General features: G+C 35.0%; 1 protein-coding gene across 13 annotated transcripts in view; it reads left to right on the top strand.

The window, feature by feature from the left end:
* The window catches only part of KATNAL1 (katanin catalytic subunit A1 like 1), a 114,547-nt gene that overhangs the window by 28,445 nt on the left and 64,759 nt on the right, over positions 1-21,343 (top strand). For all 13 annotated transcript variants that reach the window (XM_072719916.1, XM_025996737.2, XM_025996736.2 and 10 more), the window contains one exon: positions 15,957-16,125. In XM_072719916.1, the coding sequence (XP_072576017.1) occupies positions 15,957-16,125 (169 nt within the window). The remainder of the gene's footprint in view (positions 1-15,956; positions 16,126-21,343) is intronic.

Here is a 21,343-nt window from a genome sequence, read left to right as displayed (position 1 = left end):
AACTTGGGATATCTTTGCATCTATGTTCTCTCCAATTTCTCTCATTAAAGTTTTGTAGTTTTCATTGTGCAGATCTTTCACTTCTTTAGTTAAATGTTTTCCTACATATTTCATTGTTTTTGATGCTATTGTAAATGGGATTGTTGTCTTTCTTTCAGATATTTCCTTGTTAGTGTATAGAAACTCAACTGATTTCTGTAAGTTGATTTTATATCCTGCAATTTTACTGAGTTTGTTGATTAGTTCTAAGAGACTTTTGGTTGAGTCTCTAGGGCTTTTTATGTATAAGATCATATCATCTGCAAATAATGACAACTTTTGCATCTTCATTTCTGATTTCAATGCCTTTTATTTTTTGGTTTTGCCTAATTGTGCTAGGTAGTACTTCTAGTACTGAGTAAGAATAAAGACAGTGGGCACCCTTGTCTTATTCCTGATCTTAAAGCGGAAGCTTTCCATTTTCACTTTGAAGTATGATGTTAGTTGTGCGCTTAATTATATATGGCCTTTATTATGTTGAGGTATGTTCCTTCTATACCCAATTTGTGGAAATTTTGTTTTTTAAATCATGAAAGACTGTCATATTTTGTCAAGTGCCTTTTTTTGTTTTTTGCATCCATTGAGATGTTCGTATGATTTTTATTTTTCATTCTGTTAATGCATTGTGTCACATTTGTTGATTTGTGTATGTTGAACCATTCTGATGTCCCAGGTATAAATCCTGTTTGGTCATGGTGTATAATCTTCTCAGTATATTGTTGAATTCATATTCAATGGAATATTTTGCTAATACTTTATTAAGACTTTTTGTATTTCTGGGGTACCTGGGTGGCTCAGTGGGTTAAGTGTCTGCCTTCCACTTAGGTCATGATCCCAGGGTCCTGGGATCAAGCCCCACATCAGGCTCCTTGCTCAGTGGGGAGTCTGCTTCTCACTCTCCCTTTGCCTGCTCCTTTCTCTGCTTGTATGTGTGCTCTATCTGTTAAATAAATAAATAAAATATTAAAAAAAGAATTTTTGTATTCCTTAGGGATATTGGTCTATAGTTTTCTTGTAGTATTCTTATCAGGCTTTAATATCAGAGTAATGCTCCCTTATAGAATGAATTTGGAAGTGTCCCCTCTTTTTGATTTTTTGAAAGAGTATGAAGATTCATGTTAACTGTACTTTAAATGTTTGGTAGAATTTGCCAGTGAAGTCACTTAGTCCTGGGAATAATTTACAGTATAGAGAATACCTGTTTTGAATTGCTAGAGCACCATGATGTAGCATTGGCTACAGATATTAACTCTAATATTTGTGGCTCAAACGAATAAAAAAGTGTGGCTGGCATTTGCCCATTGATGAACACTTACCTGAAAACCTATTAGAGAAGTATTAGCTCATTATTTCCTTTTATTTGTCCTCCCTTAACTCCCCATAATGCAGATCTTATTTTTATGCTTGTGTTTTAATCCTTACTTTTAATGAAAGTGACAGATGAATGGACCAGAATGTATTTCTCTGAACCTCCTTTCAACATATTAAAAGAATTTTTCCCTATATGTAGCCATTGTAGATAATGTGTTTTTTCCTGTATGGATCAGAATAAAAAGCAAATCCATGACTCTATACTGTCTGGGGGGAGAAAAAGATTCTTATTCCCATGTGTGTCATCACCAACAATAGAAAAATACCAACAACTTCACAAGATTCTACTAGTGAAGGAATTCTGTATAATATTTGAGTATTCATGGGCTAATAATAAATAATATTAAGTTTATAAGTTTAGATTTGAAAGTTTTGAGAGGTTAGAGTTTTTATTTATTTATTTATTTTTAAAGATTTTATTTATTTATTTGAGAGAGTATGAAAGGGAGGCGGGGGGAGGGTAGAAACAGACTCCCCACTGAACAGGGAGACTGCCGCAGGGCTCTATCCAAGGACCCTGGGATCATGACCTGAGCTGAAGGTAGACACTTAACCAACTGGGCCACCCAGGTACCCTGGGAGGTTAGAGTTCTATGTTTTTCTCCTTTTACAATTTGGTTTCTTCTACAGATCACATAAAACAAAATGTAATGAAATTTCTGTCTAGAGATAGTGAGTAATGGTTATTATATTCCTTAGATAGTCTTGTGGTAATGGGAAGACACTTGACTTAAGTCCATGAGATCTGAATTTGAATTCTTTTCTTGCAACTTACTTGCTTTCAGACCTTGAGTGAGTTATTTAATCTCTCCAAATGTTAGTTTCGTTATCTGTAAGATGGGAATTTCTACCTCATGGAATTAATTGGAAGAGTGTAATGTCTAAGACAGTAATCAATTATTAAAATCAATTATTAAATTAAATTATTAAATTTAATAATATTAAATTAAATCAATTATTAAAATGAATGGTCAACTCTGGAATAAAGTAATACCATTTTTTTTTCAGATAAAAAGAGAATGATCATTCTACATAAATCCTTTGTTTTCTGAAATATTTTGAATAACTGGCAGAGAAGATAATCATTTTTTTATGTCCAAGTCTTGTGAAGTTTGTGATCATTATTAAAGAAGGGATGACGACTAATTATTGGTCACTTACTATATGTTTTATAAGCATTATCTTATTTAAACCTCCAATAATCCCATGAAATAGCTACTATTATTGTTTGCCCATATTACTATTGCTAACTTCTTATTATGAACCCTATTTACAGCTGAGGAAATTGAAGCTCACAGAGTTTGTTACTTTCTCAAAGTCATCTGAATAAGTGAGTGCCAGAACAGGATTTGAACTCAAATCTTCTCAACTTATTTATATCCACTTTATTGTGTTTTTTTTTTTTTTTTTACAGATATTCAGTGGTATCTGTAGGCTTTAATATACATCTATATATCCTAATGCATATATAGATCTATTATCTATTTGATTAAATTCTTATTAGAGGTTGTAAGAGAATAAAGAAGCTGAAAATACTTAATGAAATAAATATTGGTATTTTACATATAGTTAATTTTTTTTCTGTGGGAATACCACACTGAAATTACAATATGAGTCAGTAGGAAAATATAATTTACCTTGTTTTTTATAAAGTGTTTCTGGGATGCATCTGATGTATTTGGCATTAGTTACTAATCTGGTAACCCTGCTTGTGGGTCTGTCCTTTTTACTTAATGGAATTTTAGCATAAAACTTCTCTATCCATGTTTCTGCACACCAAGGTAATCTGTATCTTGTGGTTTCCAGCTCTGGTTTGCCACATTGTTCAAGTTACACCTTAAAAGTCATGTGTCTGCTGAATTTAATCAGGATCTTGTTTTAAATCACCAGCAGCTGCTTGGAAAAATCAAAACAATCTTTGAAAATGAGTTAAATTCATTGCCTTAAACGTGGGGAAATTGAGCTACAAACAGTTTATGATGGGGGAGAGTGGCAATATTAGAACTAAACTCCAGAGAGATGAAGCCTCCCGATCATTCTTAGTGTCATAAGTTAAAGGGTATTTTTGTATTAATTAAATTACTTACAAGAATTTCCATGTAAGTTTATTAAATGCATTCTCTTTAATGAGACTATTTGAAAATGGTCTCTCCAGGTGAGATCTGAAGCAATGGAACAGATTTTCTGCATTGGAGCAATATTTTGTATAGCATACGTTCAGTAAACTATTGAATGTTTTAGGGCTTTTTAAGTTACAGCTTTTGGGAGAGATGGCAGTAAGAATAGGATCCACAAGCCTGAAATTAATCATTGGTTTATTCTGTATAGGTAAAATAGAACTCTAATAGGCCTTCCAATGTTGTTTCATCTGGAACCAAAGAAAATGACACAATATGTTTCTGTGTACATAGAAATAGTAAGATTGTTTTTTATCCAGTTTGTGTTATTCCTCTTTGAGGAAATTCTTACTGACTTGGTATAAAGTTGTTGCTTTGTTTCTTTGGGTACCCAAATAGATTAAGTTACTGCCAGTGTTTTAAATCTCAATTTGCAGTGGGAAAAGATCAAGTAAAGGCAATGTTGAGTACCCATAGAGCATAGACTATTATCTCATCTTTACAGGCATTTCATCCAGACTCTCGTTCAGTTATTTTTCTGGGATTATGAGGCAGGAGAGCAAGTTTTGTGTGTGTGTTTTTGTTTTTAACAGTTCCACCACTAATTGAGTAGTCCTCCAAGTTAAGTTCCCTTCTCCTTGCCTCATTGTTTCCTCGTAAAATGTATATTATGATGAGATTGTTTTGTAAAATCATTTTGAAGTCCTAGGAAGAAACATACTATATCATCGATATATCCAACATTTATTTTATGAACATTTGTCATATGCTAGGCATGATCTTTGGCCTTGTGGAAAGTATAAAGCTGAGGGACACCTCCACAGATCTTGGCCTCCAGAAACCAATAAGAGAAAATAACCCAGGCATCCTGGAAAGCTTGAGCTAAGATGCTGGCACCTATTACATGCCAAGTACTGTGTCACATGCTGGTACTATGCTGGGGATATGGGGGGATTCAGAAACAGACACAGTCCTTGCCTTTTTAAGCATATGGTCTTGTAAAGTGAGTGTGAGAGCCATTAGTGAAGTAGAATGGACAGGATTTGATGATTAATGAAATACAGAGAATTGAGAGAAAAATTGGAGTAGGTGATGAAATTTTTAGATCATGCTGTTTAATAGGAGTTGGAAATGAGAAGCAGAACTTAAGAGAGATGGGATTAGTGTTTAGTTATTTATGAATCATCAGGTGAGAAATTTTAAGAAGGAAAATTTAATGTCATGTGTCATATGTGGAATAGATTATTTGTCTAATGATTTGCAGGTTGAGATTATACTCATTTTAAAAAAACATTCTAGAGTCCTATTCTCTTCCCAAATTATATTTCTGGAGGACGGAGTGGACTTATTTTTAGACTGTGGGTAGAATGCAGCTAGCAGTGTTGATTAACCACAGTAACTGACATTTGTGGAATTCCTAATTGTGAATCAGGTACTGTGCTAACAAACTCTTTACATGCTTTATTTCTTAATTCTCACAATCATCTTCTAAAATAGATCCTTTTATTATCATCTTTCAAGAAGAAATTGAGGTTTAATGATTCTGTTAAATAACTTCATCTAATTCTGCATGTAGGTAAAGTAAGGTAAGGAATTGAAAATTTTACTGGATTTAGCAGCATGGAGCTCATTGATGAATAGTTTTTGTGGAATGGTAGCAAATAATGGAGTTGGTTCAGAGAATGGGCAGAGAAGAATGGAAAACAATGAGTAGTATATAAATTTTTTTTTTTAATTTTTATTTATTTATGATAGTCACACAGAGAGAGAGAGAGAGAGGCAGAGACACAGGCAGAGGGAGAAGCAGGCTCCATGCGCTGGGAGCCCGATGTGGGATTCGATCCCGGGTCTCCAGGATCGCGCCCTGGGCCAAAGGCAGGCGCCAAACTGCTGCGCCACCCAGGGATCCCCAATGAGTAGTATATATAATTCTTCACTGAATCTTGCTGATGAGGGGAGCAGAGAAATTAAGTGGTAGTTGGGGGAAGATACAGAGTCAGGATTTGTTGTTTAAGAGAGGAGGGGACTAGCAAGATGTTTGTAGGCTGGTGAGAAAGCTGTAGGGGAGGGGGAGACCGGTGATACCAGGAATGGAGGGAACTAAATCAGGGGCAGGGTAATGGGGTGGACAAGGGGAGATGGGATCTAGTGTACAAGTGCAACTGAGTCAGAGTAACTGAAGGGAAGGCCTGTAGTTACAGGAGCATGGATGTAGAATTTGGGGAAGTTCTTTTCTGGTTATTTCAATGAGGGATAAAAAGCAAGCAAGATCATCTGAGAGTGAAGACAGAAGGAGCAGATGTTTTCCAGGGTCTAAATTCTCATCAAAAGCATCCTAAGAGTGGAGAGTCATTTCATTTGGCTATATTATTTTATTTTTGTGTAAGTTTTTTCTCAGGAGCATTTGTTTTATTTTGTGGAACTCATTTGAAATCTTTATTTTGGAATTCTAGATATTTATTCAATAAGTGCCTAAAAACTTGGTATTTCTACCTTTTTTTATGTTACAGAAAAGACAACTGAAAGATAGAAATTTTAATTCATTAGAGATAAACTAAGGAATGGGAACAAGATAGTGGTAAGTCAGAACAAACTCCTAACACATTACTTTTAAATTTTTATTGGAAAAGAATCTTTGCCTTGCTGCATTTGAGCTACTGTCAGTCCCCCTCTTTGCTCCTTTGGCAAACTGCTGTCATGTGTAGTGTACCTGTAATGCCTTTCACGGCTGTGCTTTCCTGATAACTGGAAATCTTGGATCTCCATCATTGCGGTATTGGGACTGAATTCTTGAAGATCACTTCTTGCTTGAATAATGGAATGCATATTCTCAAGACTCACTGTATTTAACTTTTATAATATTTGATAATGTTTACCATCTTTCTTTCTTGAAACTTTCTTCTTTAGGGCTTCTGTGACATTACAGTATTCTCCTTTTCTTCTTCCTTTTTTCTTTTTTAATTGTGGCCTCTTCTCTTTCTCTTATAGCCACCTTTTGTTCACTAGTCCTCATCCCTCTGCTCTTTATTCAGTTCTGCTCAACATACCCAGCACCCGCTGTGTGCTAGGTAGTATGGATACAAAGAACAGGAGGAAGGAAGATTTCTGCCCTTTAGGAGCTCAGATTTTAGGAAGGTTGTTTGCTATGCTAGGAACTTGATAATTAGCGAGGCTTTGAGAGTTCATCCTAACTCTGTCACTTAGTGTCTGTGAGGACAAGTCATTCAGTCTTTCCCTCATTTTCCTCCTCTGTAAATTGGGGATCAATGCTGCAGTTACCTCGTGGGGTTATTTTGAGAGCTGTATGATTGGATACAAGCAAAGTGCAAAGAACAGCCAGGCACACAGAATGTGCTCAAGAAATATCTGTGGTTTTCATCACCCATTCCTCTAGCCTTCACCCCAGTCCCACTGGATATTTAGATGACTAATGTCCTCACCTTATTTAGGTCTTTGTTCAGATGTCACCTAGAAGGTCTTACCCTGACCACCTTATTTATAATATTTATCCCCTGGGGGGATGGGCAAGATGGTGGAAGGGCAGTTAGAGGTATAGGCTTCCATTTATAGAGTGAGTAAGTCATGAGAATGAAATGTAAAGCCTAGGGAATATATTTTTTTTAAGATTTTACTTATTCATGAGAGATACAGATAGCAGAGACACAGAGGGAGAAGCAGGTTCCCCACAGGGAGCCTGATGTGGGACTTGATCTCAGAACCCTGGGATTATGACCTGAGCCAAAGGCAGATGCTCAAGCACTGAGCCACCCAGGTACCCCAAGCATAGGGAATATAATCAATGGTATTGTAACAGCTTTGTATGGTGACAGATGGAAGCTATACTTGTGAGCACCCCATAATGTGTATAGATGTTGAATCACTATGTTGTACCCTTGAAACTAATGTAATATTATGTTGTCAACTGTACTCAAGAAATTAAAAAATAATTTTACCGCCTCACTTGTCATCACTCTGTCCTCTTACTCTGCTCTATTTTTCTTCATAGTACTTACTGCTACCTGATATATAGCCTGTGTTTGTTGTTTATAATCTCTACTATATTGGAAGCTTTATAAGATCAGGTCCTTTGACTTTTCCACTGCTGTACCCTCAACACCAGGAGTAGTGCTCAGCACAGTGTAGGCATTCAATAAATATTTGTTGAATGGATGAGTAAGATACTTAGATTTATCTATGTGTTTACTAATTGTTTTGTTCATCATTCCTTGCATTTCACTCTTTTTAGATGCAGTTTCTTCTTTGCTGAAGTATATCCTTTAGTAGTTTTTACACACATCTCAGTTGAGGGTAAGCCCTCAATTTTTGTCTCAAAATATCATTATTTCCCTGTCACTTTTAAATGATAGTTTAGTATAGAACACCAGATTGGCAGTTATTTATTCTCTGTGTTTTGAAGATGACATTAGTAATAGTATTATTTTTGTTTTCTGGATGATGTCATTATTCTAACTGTAGATAACTTGTTTTTTGTTTCCCATTGTCCTCCTGATTTTGTTTTTGTCTTTTATGTTAAACAGTTTTTGTGATGACTTAATCTAAGTGTGGATTTATTTTTACTTACACTACTTAAGACCTGTGGTTTTTTTTGTTTAAAATTCTTCATGCCTTTAAAAACCATTTTAAACATCTTTTAATACTCTATAATTGATGATTCTATTATCAGAAGTTATTGGGAGTTTTATCTTTTTTTTTTTTAAACTTCTGATGGTTCGTTTGTGGTAAAGTTAAGAATGTCTCTTCAAGGTTTTCATCATTCTAAGGTCCTATTAGAGGGACATCACACTTCGGATTTATGTGTGGGAAAAAGGGATATCCAATATAATTCTTAAAATATGGATATCTATTTAGCTAAATTTTAAGCTGCTTGGATGCAGGGGCTATCTCATTTGTTTTTTGTGTCTGCACATTTTAAAAAGAAGAACAATCTTAGAACTTGACTAAAAGTTAGAACTGTGAGATATCTAAAGTCCAACTGATATTATTTTAATATCTGTAGAAGTTGTGTAGCCCTTATACCCTCCTTGTAAGAATGCCAAATTAAGTAAGTAAATAAATAAATATTTTAAGTTTTTCAAGTTTAAAGGTCTTTAGAGTTACATGGAAAACACAAGGCTTATCTATCTTTTTAGATAAAGAAGAGCAAATTACAATTGAGTAATTACCTTCCTGATAGTGGTGGAATTCTACCATTAGACTAATGAATTAGTGATGTAATCATCCCCTCTTCCCCAGCTTTTGATGACTGGTATAGCAGCTTTAAATAAGATTAGTGAGTGTGTCCCATCAAAATTGGTGACAAAAATTTCGTTACTATCCCGGCTATCTGTGGATAATGTCAAAATGTTAAGAAAGAAACCCCTATGATATAAACTGGGTTTGTATAATGTTTGGTGTGAGAATATCTATAGCTCCAAGTCTTATACTAGCTGACATTTCTGGTTAAATGTTATCTTTGTTAACGTGGATGATAATTGTCTTCTGTAGTGGCTAAGCATCTTTCAACTCCAGGAAGATTTAAAATTAAGAATAGAAATGTCTCACAGAATCAAAGCCACAGAAATAATATTTTTCTGTTAAGGAATATGTGCATATTTGTTATGGCTAGTGAGAGTGATAAGCATGCAATTCCAACGTAAAACATGTATTAAGGAATAACGGGATATCTGTGTCTTTTTTTTTAACATAATTTATGTTAAGGACTTTGGGGAACATTAGGAGAAGTTTAGGCTTGTAAGTCTAATTTACTAGATTTATGAAAGTATTTATATGTAAATTATTATGCTTTATTGAGTAAGACAGTTGAGGAACTAAGAAGGAAATAAAGTATATTACATTTGTAAATGTAGGTGAAAAATTTTGGTAGAATTTAATTAACCAGGTGGAAGTGGGACAAAACATTTATTCAGAAGCATCTCAAAAATGACTTCCAAAGTCTGCCACTCTTATACATAGGAAAAGATTTATAAGCTGAATCTAAAAGCTTTAAGGAATAACTGAATTTTTGCATTTTTTACTTTAATAAGTTGAATATTTTAAAAATCAAAGCTTCTGAAGAGCACAAAAATTACCCTTGCAGATACAAAACAACTCATATCAGCATGACTTACAGTATTCAATGTATTTCTGGATGTGATTAATTTGTTAGATAATGAGGGAAGACTTAATGTGGACTTTCATATTATATAGCATATATATTGTCTTGCATTCATTAAGATTTCAGATAGTTATTGAAAAAACTAATATTTTAAACAGACTCCTGAATATATCATAATAAAATATTTGTTTTTAATCTGATAGCACAAACAACTAAAATTTCTAAAATTCTTTTTGGAACTGGAACTTATCATTAAAGGTTAACTTTTGTGAAGTCACTTGATTTATGTAGGAGATGTCACTGCAATTCAGTAGGGAAAGGTGAGTCTTGTCACTAAATGCTTCTGGGTTAATTGAATATTTATGGGAGGGGAATCTTGACCCTTCCTACCTATAGAAAAATTAAATTGAAATAGATCATTACCAAAAATGTAAAAGGTAGTAAGAATATGCTTCCAGAAGAAAACATGGAAAGATATTATCATGATCTAGGCGTAGCAAGGTTTTATTAAACTGGACACTAAAGTATTAGAGACAAAAGATTGATAAATCAGAATTCTAAAACTATGAACTTTTCTTTGTAAGAAGACACACCATTAAGAGAGTGAAAAGACAAGCCATATACTAAAAGATATTTGCATTGTGTATATCTGACAAAGGACTTCTATCTAGAATATATAAAGTGTGACAGTCAACAAGTAAAAGTCAGACAACTGATCGAAAAAAAAAAGTAGACTAAAGACTGGAATAGTTACTCTGCACAAGATCATGTTTACGTGGCCAATAAGCATATTGTTGAAAAGGTGCCCAATCCATAGTCCTTCAGAAAAGGCAAAGTAAAGCCACAATGAGATACCATTACACCCCCACCAGAATGGCTAGGATGGATCAACTGGTATTCTTACACATTGTTGATGTGAATATAAAATGGCATCACCACTTTGGAAAACCTTTTGGTTATTGGTTATATTTACTAATGCTAATCTTACATATACCCTGTGATCCAATATTCTATTCCTGGGTACATACCCCAAAGAAATGAATGCTTATATTTACCATGAACATAATTCCCATATTCATGGAAGCTTAAATAATAACCTCAAATGGAAAACAGCTCAAATGCTCATCAATAGTAGAATAAGTAGGGATCCCTGGGTGGCGCAACGGTTTGGCGCCTGCCTTTGGCCCAGGGCACTATCCGGGAGACCCTGGATCGAATCCCACGTCGGGTTCCTGGTGCATGGAGCCTGCTTCTCCCTCTGCCTGTGTCTCTGCCCCTCTCTCTCTCTCTCTCTCTCTCTCTGTGTGACTATCATAAATAAATAAAAAATTAAAAAAAAATAGTAGAATAAGTAAGTTAAAATTATATTTACATAATAGAATACCACACAACATTGAAGAAAGATAAACTCATGCTACATGCAGGAACATGGATGAATTTCATAGGTAATGTTGAAAAAAAGAAACAAACACAAAGTATGTACTGTAGGATTCATTTCTCTGAAACTGAAATAGGCAATCCTAATCTATGATAATAAGGTCAGAATAGTGCTTACCTCACTGGCTGATACTAACTAAAGAGGAACCATGAAAAAACTTTCTGGGATGTTGGGAAATGTTACCTTCATCTACTGGTGGTTATATAATATTAAAATTTATTGAGTTGTGTGATATATGGACATTTTGCTGAACGTATGTTAATATCAATGAAAAATAGATTTACAATTATTATCCCCACTTAGGAAGAATGTGAGGCTTACAGATGTTAAGTGATATGCTCATATAATCAGTAACTGGTGGACCTGGGAGTAAAAAGGAACCCAGGTTTTAGGATTCTAAGTCTAATGCTGACTTCAGCTCACCATACTGTTTCTCTGTGAAGGTAGGACTAGTGTTTGCAACGTTTTTATGTCAATATAACATCCAGCATAGTTCCTGCACTTATTAGGTAAATAACTATTTACTGATTTGAAAAATAGCAGTCATGTATTTGATGAGACTGAACATTAAAATTCTTAATCATTAATGTCTAACTTCAAATCATAGGTCCTCTAATTTCTATTTGAGCTTTGTTTTTTGCCTCCTGATTTCTTAACTATTTCTCTTGGACTCAGAAGTCTCGTATATTGACTCCTAGTTTTTATATCAAAAATATCATTATGAACTACTTGGAAGTTATATTTCTTATTTTTTTTATTAGATAGGGAAAGAGATATTTTCCTGTTTACTTAATTCTGGAGTTATTTAGATTAATATAATAGCAAAATAAGATTATTTTTCTTTCTTTTCCAGACGTTAACTTTGAGCAATCTGGCTTATGTTCTTGGGCAAATCTAGAACCTGTTCTAAATTACTTACATCAGAATTCTAACAATGTATGAACAAAAAAATTAGAATAATTATTAAGCAGAATGCTAGAAGAAATAGAGCTCAATCGATAGGAATCAAGAAGGAGCCTATATAACAATTGGAGAAAATTGTGTTAGTATTTTAGACCATGTTTCTTAATACGGTGTAGAATGAAGGGCCTTTTTGAAAAAAGTCTCTTTCCCTTTGACTTTTGGAACCAGGGAAGGGTGGTGCTATAATTCAGACCATTTTCTTTCTGTTGCCTGATATTTTATGGAGACTTGCCAGATAGAAATCTAGTAGGTCAATTAAGAATGTGAACTCTGAGCCTTTGTCACTAGGATATGTGTACTTCTGGAACATGCCAATAACTTTGTAGCAACTCTGTAATTTCACTTTTTAGGTGCTCAGATATTTTACCTTGTGTTGTTGTAGTATAATCACATTTAAAGTTTTATTAACTACTGAGTAGGTGATATGAATAATTGAAATTTATGCAAGGCATTAGGGGTCACAATACAATAGCTTCTATGTACCCACCAGGGAATTTAAGATAAAGAACTGTACTATTACCTTTGAAGATGCCCATAAGCTCTTTTGCATCCTATCCCCCTCCCTCTCCTTCAGAGTAAGACACTGTACTGAACCTGGGATTTATTGTTGCCTTGCCTCTCTTTTAGTCCATATATTTGTACCCCAAATGAAATCCTATGTTGCTCACTCTGTGTGTCCTTTGAATTTACTTTTTAACATAACGGTCCTGAGATTTATCTGTTGTTGTTGCATGTGGTTATAATTCATGGTCACGTGTATATTGTATCCAGTATGTGAATATATAATGATTTATGTATCTGTTCTGATATTGGACATTGGGTTGTTTTCAGGTGTTTGCTAGAACAAGCAATGTTGATAACATTTACATATAATATTGATAGGTAATATGGCTTAGAAAGGAAATACTGGATTTTGGGGGAAATTAGGCTTATTTGCATGTGATAGAAAAAGGCACATTTCTTCCCATTTTTAGAGGGAAATAAATATAGTAGAAATGAACAGAGTGTAGACCATCTAGTCTTTTATCTGCAGATCTCCAGTTATCTACATTTGGAATACTATAAGCTAGTACAGTGTCATCTTTTCTTTGACCATTAGGGCAGAAGTTGATGATGCTGTGTAACCCTACTGAAGTCTCTTTTTAAAAAGAGGCCAGTGAAAGATGCCTTGAGACATTTTTTACACAGCCTGGAAGCTGTCACTGAGTCCTGAAATTGAAGCATGACATTGTGCAGTGATGCGCTAGTGGAGGAAGTACAGAACAGAATCAAGGATGTCCTTTGGGAAGCCGACAGAGTCTGTTACAAATGTAAAATCAAACTGCAGTGAGATGGAACTGAAGACTCACAGCACAGGCACACTTTCAATGAGATGTGCAACTTGCCACACGGCACATCTGGCTTCCCGAGCAGTTTCATTCAGACCATTTATGAGCCCATCAGAACCTTGAGTGGCAGGACAAGGTCAGCAGCAACAAGCATTTGGAATGCAGCCTGTGTAAGAGCTTTGAAATAATTCTTCTCCCAACACAGCTTTCCTGAGCTGGATGCGTGTGCAAAGTGGACTACAGCAGGATTCCTAAGCAACTGTTAAATAGCAAGCCGAGGTGGGGAAGGCACAAACTGAGAAGGTAGAAGTGTTTCAAGATTCACTACCATTCAGTCAGTCTAAGCAATGAGGGCTGGTAGGGCATGCTCAGCAGCTGACGAGCAGCCTGGCATGCAGCTGTAAGGGACAGGCTTTCTGTTTGGGAGCAAAAGCTTCAGGCCGGCTGTGCATCTAAAAAGCAGGCCCACAAACAATGATGGACTATTTGAATAACAGGCGCAGCTGCTAACAGAAGGGTAAACTTGACATCTGTTCTGTGGGGAAGAGATTGTTGCTCTCATTTTATTGTCTTTGGCCTTACTCGTGGGTCTGATTCAGGAAAGACATTTATGCACACACAAGCATATAAAAATAAAAGTAAAGTTCTGCTCTACTACTTTCCACTCCTTCACCAAAACAGAATGAAATTTCGTCAGAGTAGTGGTGGCAAAGAAACTCTAGGAGTAGAGAGTGTGACATTTTTAGTTTTTGATCAGTCTCATCACATTTTTAATTTATTGGCAGATGCTCAAGACTAATCATGCACTAGAACCAATACCACAATTATATCTTTATATTTGAAAATGCCTCATAGCCATTGTACTATATGCTATTTTCCAGTTACTTTCTGTGATTTCTTTCTTCTTCCAGGGCCTAGCATACTAGTAGCTGTATATCTCCTAGTAGGTGATCAATAAATACTTGTTTAGCTGGACTGAACTCCAAGGATTCCTATGTCAGTAGGTAATAACCTAATAGATGTCCAGTTTTCACCAGCTTCTCTTATCCTTAGCAGTTCCATGAGGTGGTCTAATTCTAACAGTCTGAAGATGCTCTGTTAGACCTGAAGTATGTCAACAGTGTTTTGCCTTTGTTGCCTCAAGTTTGCATCCTTCTTGGCTTTTTGTCTTGTTTTGCTAGGTTCTAAGTTATATACATATGTCAGTTCTGATGTCAGGAAGAGAAAGCCCATGATGAATTAGATGAATTAAAAGCATGAAGTTGGAAAGGGATAATAATAAGAATGGCAAATGGGTAAAAAACGGACTACCCATATATACAAATATAAAGGCAGAGTGGTAGAGAGAGAAAAGATAGGAAAACAGAGGCACAGACAGTCCAAGGAAGAGAATTAAGAGATTAGGCACAGAGTGGATAGTGTCCCCCAGCACCTAAAGAGAGACACTAAATACTGTGCTAGGTTAAAATCTCAGAATTTTCCAATTGACATGTTTCGTGTTACATGAAATAAAATGTGCCATTTGTGTGTATTGTTATGTTTACATATTTATCAAAACTCTTAAAATTGAGGTATACTTGGCATTCAACATTATATTAGCTTCAGGTATACAAACGTAATGATTCAGTATTTTTATATATTGTGAAATGATCACCACAGGTCTAGTTAACATCCTTCATCATATATAGTTATCAAAGTTCTTTTTTTTTTTTTTTTTTTTTTATTTATGATAGTCACACAGAGAGAGAGAGAGGCAGAGACACAGGCAGAGGGAGAAGCAGGCTCCATGCACCGGGAGCCCGACGTGGGATTCGATCCCGGGTCTCCAGGATCGCGCCCTGGGCCAAAGGCAGGCGCCAAACCGCTGTGCCACCCAGGGATCCCAGTTATCAAAGTTCTTAATTCACATGTGGGAGCCTGTATAATTTGATTTTTTTCCTTTGGCACCTTCAAAGCATGAATAACGTTTTCACACATAAATTAATCTGTATATAAAAAGATTTCATTGTTTAGCCCTACCACTTATAATTTGATGAATGAAATGTTGGATTTTTCTAGTATAGAAGTAGAGGAAATCATCTTGATTGTCAGTAAATTAGTCAACTGTGCAAATAGACATATTTTGAATTCCTGTCCTTTCAACTTTTAATGCTTTTGTAAAAATCGAAGTGTGTAATTGACATTTAATATATTAGTTTCAAATGCTTTACTTTTTTAAAAGTTACTTAGTTTTGGCTTAGGACAGTAATGAATAAAGTAATTGGCTTTCCATTACACTATTATTAGATGGAAATAGTCTGTATTGCCCTCTATTGGTGATTAAGTTATTTTTTGACAAAATAATTGCTGTTACACATATTTATGTGTTTAAAAATTGTGTCAACTGATATATCTTTACAGAGAAGCACTTTTTTTTTTTTTAAATGAAAAGCACTTTTAAAAACCGACCTAATTGTGGTAACCATGAATTGGCAAAAGGGGGACAATTGAGATTTGGGGCTTCTTGATTTAATAGTTTTATTGACTGAAGTAGTTTGAAATACTTTTGCCTTTGATTAATTTTCATTTTAATTTTTTCTTACCAGAGCTCCACCTCAGATAAGGCGTCCCAATCGAGAAGTAAGACCTCTGAGGAAAGAAATGCCAGGAGTCGGAGCCCGGGGACCTGTAGGCCGAGCACATCCTATATCAAAGGGTGAAAAACCCTCTACAAGTAGAGACAAGGATTATAGAGCAAGAGGAAGAGATGATAAGGCAAGACTCTCTTTGTAACTCATTCCCTTGAAGCCCATGACTTTTGGTGTATATTATAATTTTTTTGGCTTTTCAGGGTACCTCGGTTTTGATGTGGAAGAGATAAGTAAAACAGTCTGATTCAAAAACCTAAGCAGTCTTTGCATTTTGAAGACCATTCTGCAATGTTAATGACCTTAGAAGTATACTAAAAAAGAACACACAGAGATTTTTAGTAAGATGGATAGTGGAAGAAATATTCAAAATAAAGTTTTAAAACTTAAAATATATTTTAACATGTATTCTAAATTAAAATGAACAATAAATGAAAATAGTTGTAGGGGAAAGACTTATAAGGATGTGGATTTTTTTTTTCTCTTAATGAATTTTCCTTGGTTGGAGTTCACTGTGTATATTTACTTTATCTGGGAAATTGTTGGGTGAATGAACATAGTACTAGGTGGAAATTCTGTCCTGCCCTTAAGATGGATTGGAGGTAATCTTACAGAGTAGGGAGCCAGCCAGGATGACCTGACACATTTTTAGCCTTAATTTTAGTGATGCCATTTCCTGTTTCCATTGTGACATCAGGCATGAATGATGATGATTATTGGATTGCCACCAAGAAGTTTTAAATTCCTCTAGGTAGAGATTCAGGATATGTTCTCATGTTGATGCTGTGATACATACAATGAAAATATAACTTCAGGGGCACCTGGGTGGCTTAGTAGTTGAGCATCTGCCTTTGGCAGAAGAGGGAGGAGGGGAGGAGCCTGCTTCTTTCTCTGCCTATGTCTCTGCCTTTCTCTGTCTCTCATGAATAAATAAATAAAATCTTAAAAAAAAAAAAAACAGAAAAGAAAAAATATAACTTCTCACTTAATAGCAAGTTGTTATCCTTCAAAATAAGATGCTATGTTTGAATTATTTTTATGATGTATAATTTCAATCAGTAGATAAGGCCTCTGCACAAACAACTTTCCCAGGCCTTGTGCATATTTAATCTGTGGTTTGAATAAAACTTTTTTTTGTTTTGTTTTTTTTGTTTTTTTTTTAGTATTTCTATTCATGATATATAGATTCAAAGATAGATTCTATTTGTTTTTTGTCAGAGCTATTATACCATAGAACAGTAAGTGATTCTATCTCTGATCCTTTTTGGGATTCGTGAGGAGGCACTACTTACTTACCCCTGCTGGTTTTCCCTCATTATCAAAAACCACCTGAATGGATACTTAAAAATCTCTGTCTTATGTGTCATCTTTGCTTCCCTTGTTTTTCACTTTTGTTGGCTAATTTTGGTTTGCATTTTAGAACATAAAGTAGGGGCTGAAGTCCAACTCTTGCTCTGCTAGGAGCTTTTAGGTAAACTTTTAGAACTAGGTGGGGAACTTTCAGTCTTTACCTTCATTTCACATTAACACAAGAGAATAACCTTAGTCATGGCTTACTGGATGCCTCCCTGCTAGGCACCATTTCCAGTGATTGGACAGTAATTCAGGAAACAATCCCATGAAGTAGGTACTCATCTTGTAAATGAAGAAACTGAGGTAGAGAGCCGAGGCCTTAACCCAAGGTCATAGAGTCAAAGCATGGAGCTTGGAATGGAATCTGTGAAGTCACAGATCTTTTTCCTCTTTATTTTAGGATTTTTTCATATTATGTAGTTATCCGTACCTAACTAGATTAAAAATGGGATTAGATTTGAAAGGAGTCCGAGAACAATTAAATAAATGTTGATTTTTAAATGTGATTTTTAAGCAAAGAACAAAGCAATGAGGCGGCATTTGTTGAATGTCAGATTCTTCTGGAGATTGCAAATTGTCTCTTAAAAATTTCCAAATAATTTTCTAAATCTTATTCTTTCATTGACATGTAAGTACTCAGAATGTCACTGGAAAGTAAGCCCTTTATTAAAAAAAAAAAGAACTCTACAGTTGTTTGAAGATAAAAGATGGTTTTTGAGTCACTCTGGACACAAAGGGGACTGCAATTTGTAAAAACAAACTCATGCAGAGTTTATTAGAATTTGAAAAGTGTACTTGGTTCAGTTATGGTTATTATGAGCACTCAATGCCCTTTAGAATTTTAGTGTCCTTAAAATTTACTGGAGGCTGTGGTAGGGTTTGAGAATGCTTAGGTGAAACTGACATACCCACTGCCTTTGAATATGCTATTTTGACAGTGAGTACTTTGTACTGGAGGGCTCCTCAGAAGTACAGTGGTCCCCAGTATCTTTGGTTCTGTGTATTGCAATCAGATTAAGAAAAAAAAAACCAGAACAGATTAGAAAATTCAGAAGGCATTAATGAGAGTAAGGACACTGTAATTTTTAGAAAAAATATTTAATTATATCAATATATAGAAAAACCTTAATTATGTAATTATATATTGGTGTATAGTAGCTCATGATCTCAAATGAACTTATTATTTTGTGTTGTGGTCAAAAGTTTGAAAGCTGCCATTGTACTTCAGCCAGCCACTTAACTTTATAGATGTAAAAAAAAAAAAAAAGTGAGGACAAGAGAAATTATATATCTTACCCAAGATTCTCAGTATCTGGATTTTTTTTTTTTTAATTATTTGTTCATGGGAGACAGAGAGAGGCAGAGACCTCGGCAGAGGGAAAAGCGGGCTCCCTCTGGGTATCCTGATGCGGGACTCTATCCTAGAACTCCAGGATCATGACCTGAGCCAAAGGTGGAGGCTCAACCACTGAGCCACCCAGGAGCCTAGTATCTAGATTTTTTTTTTTTTTTTAGTATCTAGATTTTTTAATTTAGTGTTGCAAACTGGGTGATGGGGCAACTAATAATAATAGCAGTAGCAGATGTTAATCTTCCTTGAGTACACTTAACCTTTACTAGCCCCTTTTTGAAGTTTTATATATATATATTGATTGGCTTATTTAATTCCTGTAAATACTTCTTGTGACCTCAGCATAATTTTCCCTGTTCTACATATGAAGAAATTGAGGCACCAGAGTCGTACCTGCAAGTGGTGGGGGGACTAGGAGTTGAACTCTTTATCACCTGAGCTTTTAATCAGTATGCTAGACAGCCTTTTGTTTCAAAATGCTTATTACTATCATATTTTAATATATCATGAATACTTGTTTCTTGTAAAAGAGTTCCCTTTCATTTTCTGGGAGTGATTAAATCTTCCCCACCCCTCTTTTTCTTTCTTTCTTTTTTTTTTTTTAAGCTGTTGACAAGCTTCAGATGAGGTCCAAGCTTAAAAATACTGTTTTTCAGCAAGTAACAATCACTTTGTATAGCAATCTATTGCTCAGCCCTTACAATTTTTCGCTCCATGAGGTCCACAGAGTCATCACAAAGCCAGTTTCTTACCCTGTTTACTTGACACACCTTTGACTGATTGATTTTAATTTAAATTCAGTTAGCCAACATATAGTATATTATTAGTTTCAGATATACTTTTTAATAATTCATCAGTTGTAATCCCAGTGCTCATCCCATCACATTAACATACTTTTATTATGTGTGTGCTTTGTTTTAGTATACTTGCAGGGACTAGGAATACAGACTAACAAAATGTGACTCTTGGCCTCACGTTGAATATTTTCTTATTGACGAGAGGGAGTGAGATGAATCAATTGACCTTGACAGCTATATTTTTCAGTCTTATTTGAATGTACCTGAGAAAATTTGATGTATTATTTTTTAAACTATTGGAGCCTAGAGTTAGTATAGAAATATACATAGAAATAATAAATGCATTTTTTTATTAAAAAAAAGATGGTCTAAAAATATTAGGTAGCAGAGGAAATGTTTTTGTATTGTAACCAAAAATAAATTTAATTCACAAAGCTCTGATTCGCAAGTATTTTTAAGACTATGGCTTTATGGTTAATTAACTCTTAGTGAAATGAGCAGTGCTTCTATTGCGATCTCATGATTAAAGCTGTATATACTTTTTTTTTTTTTTTTTAATTTTTTTTTTTTTTTTAATTTTTATTTACTTATGCTAGTCACAGAGAGAGAGAGAGAGAGGCAGAGACACAGGCAGAGGGAGAAGCAGGCTCCATGCACCGGGAGCCCGACGTGGGACTCGATCCCGGGTCTCCAGGATCGCGCCCTGGGCCAAAGGCAGGCGCCAAACCGCTGCGCCACCCAGGGATCCCCAAAGCTGTATATACTTTTAAATAGAATTCAGATTAAAGTATGGTAAATTATATTCATAGAATTGATTTAAGGTTGTTAAACTTAAAGGACTTCATTTCATTGAGTTATATGTAACAAATGGCCCTTTTTGAATACTTTCCTTCTCATTACTGAGTAAGTGTAGGGATGTCTGATGTGAAGGGATACTGTAAACTGAATTGAGAAGTGTTGATAGGTGATTCTACAAATCAATAGTGACTTGAGAAAAACTTTTCTTTTTCTTATGAAGAAAAGGATACTGTCATATGGGTAAACTATTTGATGAATGATGATCATCCAACTAGTAGTGTACTGGTAAATGTTGAATAGTTTCAGAAGAAAGTGTGTGTATATACACATTCACACATTTATTATAAATCTGATACAAATGATGTATAGTACATAATTTATAAATAATTAAATATATTGTACTCTTTATTGTAAATTCTGTAGAACTAATGGACTCTCACAGAATACCTTTGCTGATTTTTGCTCATCTCTTATATCTGTAGCCAACCTATGGTTGCAGTTAATAGATGACTAAAAGTATAGTTCTTTTTTTTTTTTCTTTAAAAAGACTTTATTTATTTATTCATGAGAGACACACACAGAGAGAGAGACAGAGACACAGGCAGAGGGAGAAGCAGGCTGCACACAGGGAGCCTGACGTGGGACTCGATCCTGGGTCTCCAGGATCAGGCCCTGGGCTGAAGGCGGCACTAAACCACTGAGCTACCTGGGCTGCCCTAAAAGTGTAGTTCTGACATGAATGCTGGTGTTGGTATTCTTTTTAATTAATGAGATGAAAGTGAAATAATAGAAATGTATGTTGGTAGTTCACTCATTTGTCAATTATTTGAGCAACTTTGATGAATCAGGTAATAGTTTCAAATCCTGGAAAAATATTTTCTTAATTTTTGTGCAATTTATAATGTAAGAGCTGCAGAAATGACATACTTTTAAGTTTCATCTGCATTTTTAACATTTTCCCTATTAGTCTAGGCCATTAACAAAACAATAAATCAAGCCCTGGTCTGTAGCATCAGCTGATTCCTGTGGTGTAAATACTTCTATTT

Source organism: Vulpes vulpes, chromosome 9, assembly GCF_048418805.1.
Source record: "Vulpes vulpes isolate BD-2025 chromosome 9, VulVul3, whole genome shotgun sequence".
Taxonomy (NCBI): domain Eukaryota; kingdom Metazoa; phylum Chordata; class Mammalia; order Carnivora; family Canidae; genus Vulpes; species Vulpes vulpes.
This window is presented reverse-complemented; position numbering and strand designations above follow the sequence as displayed.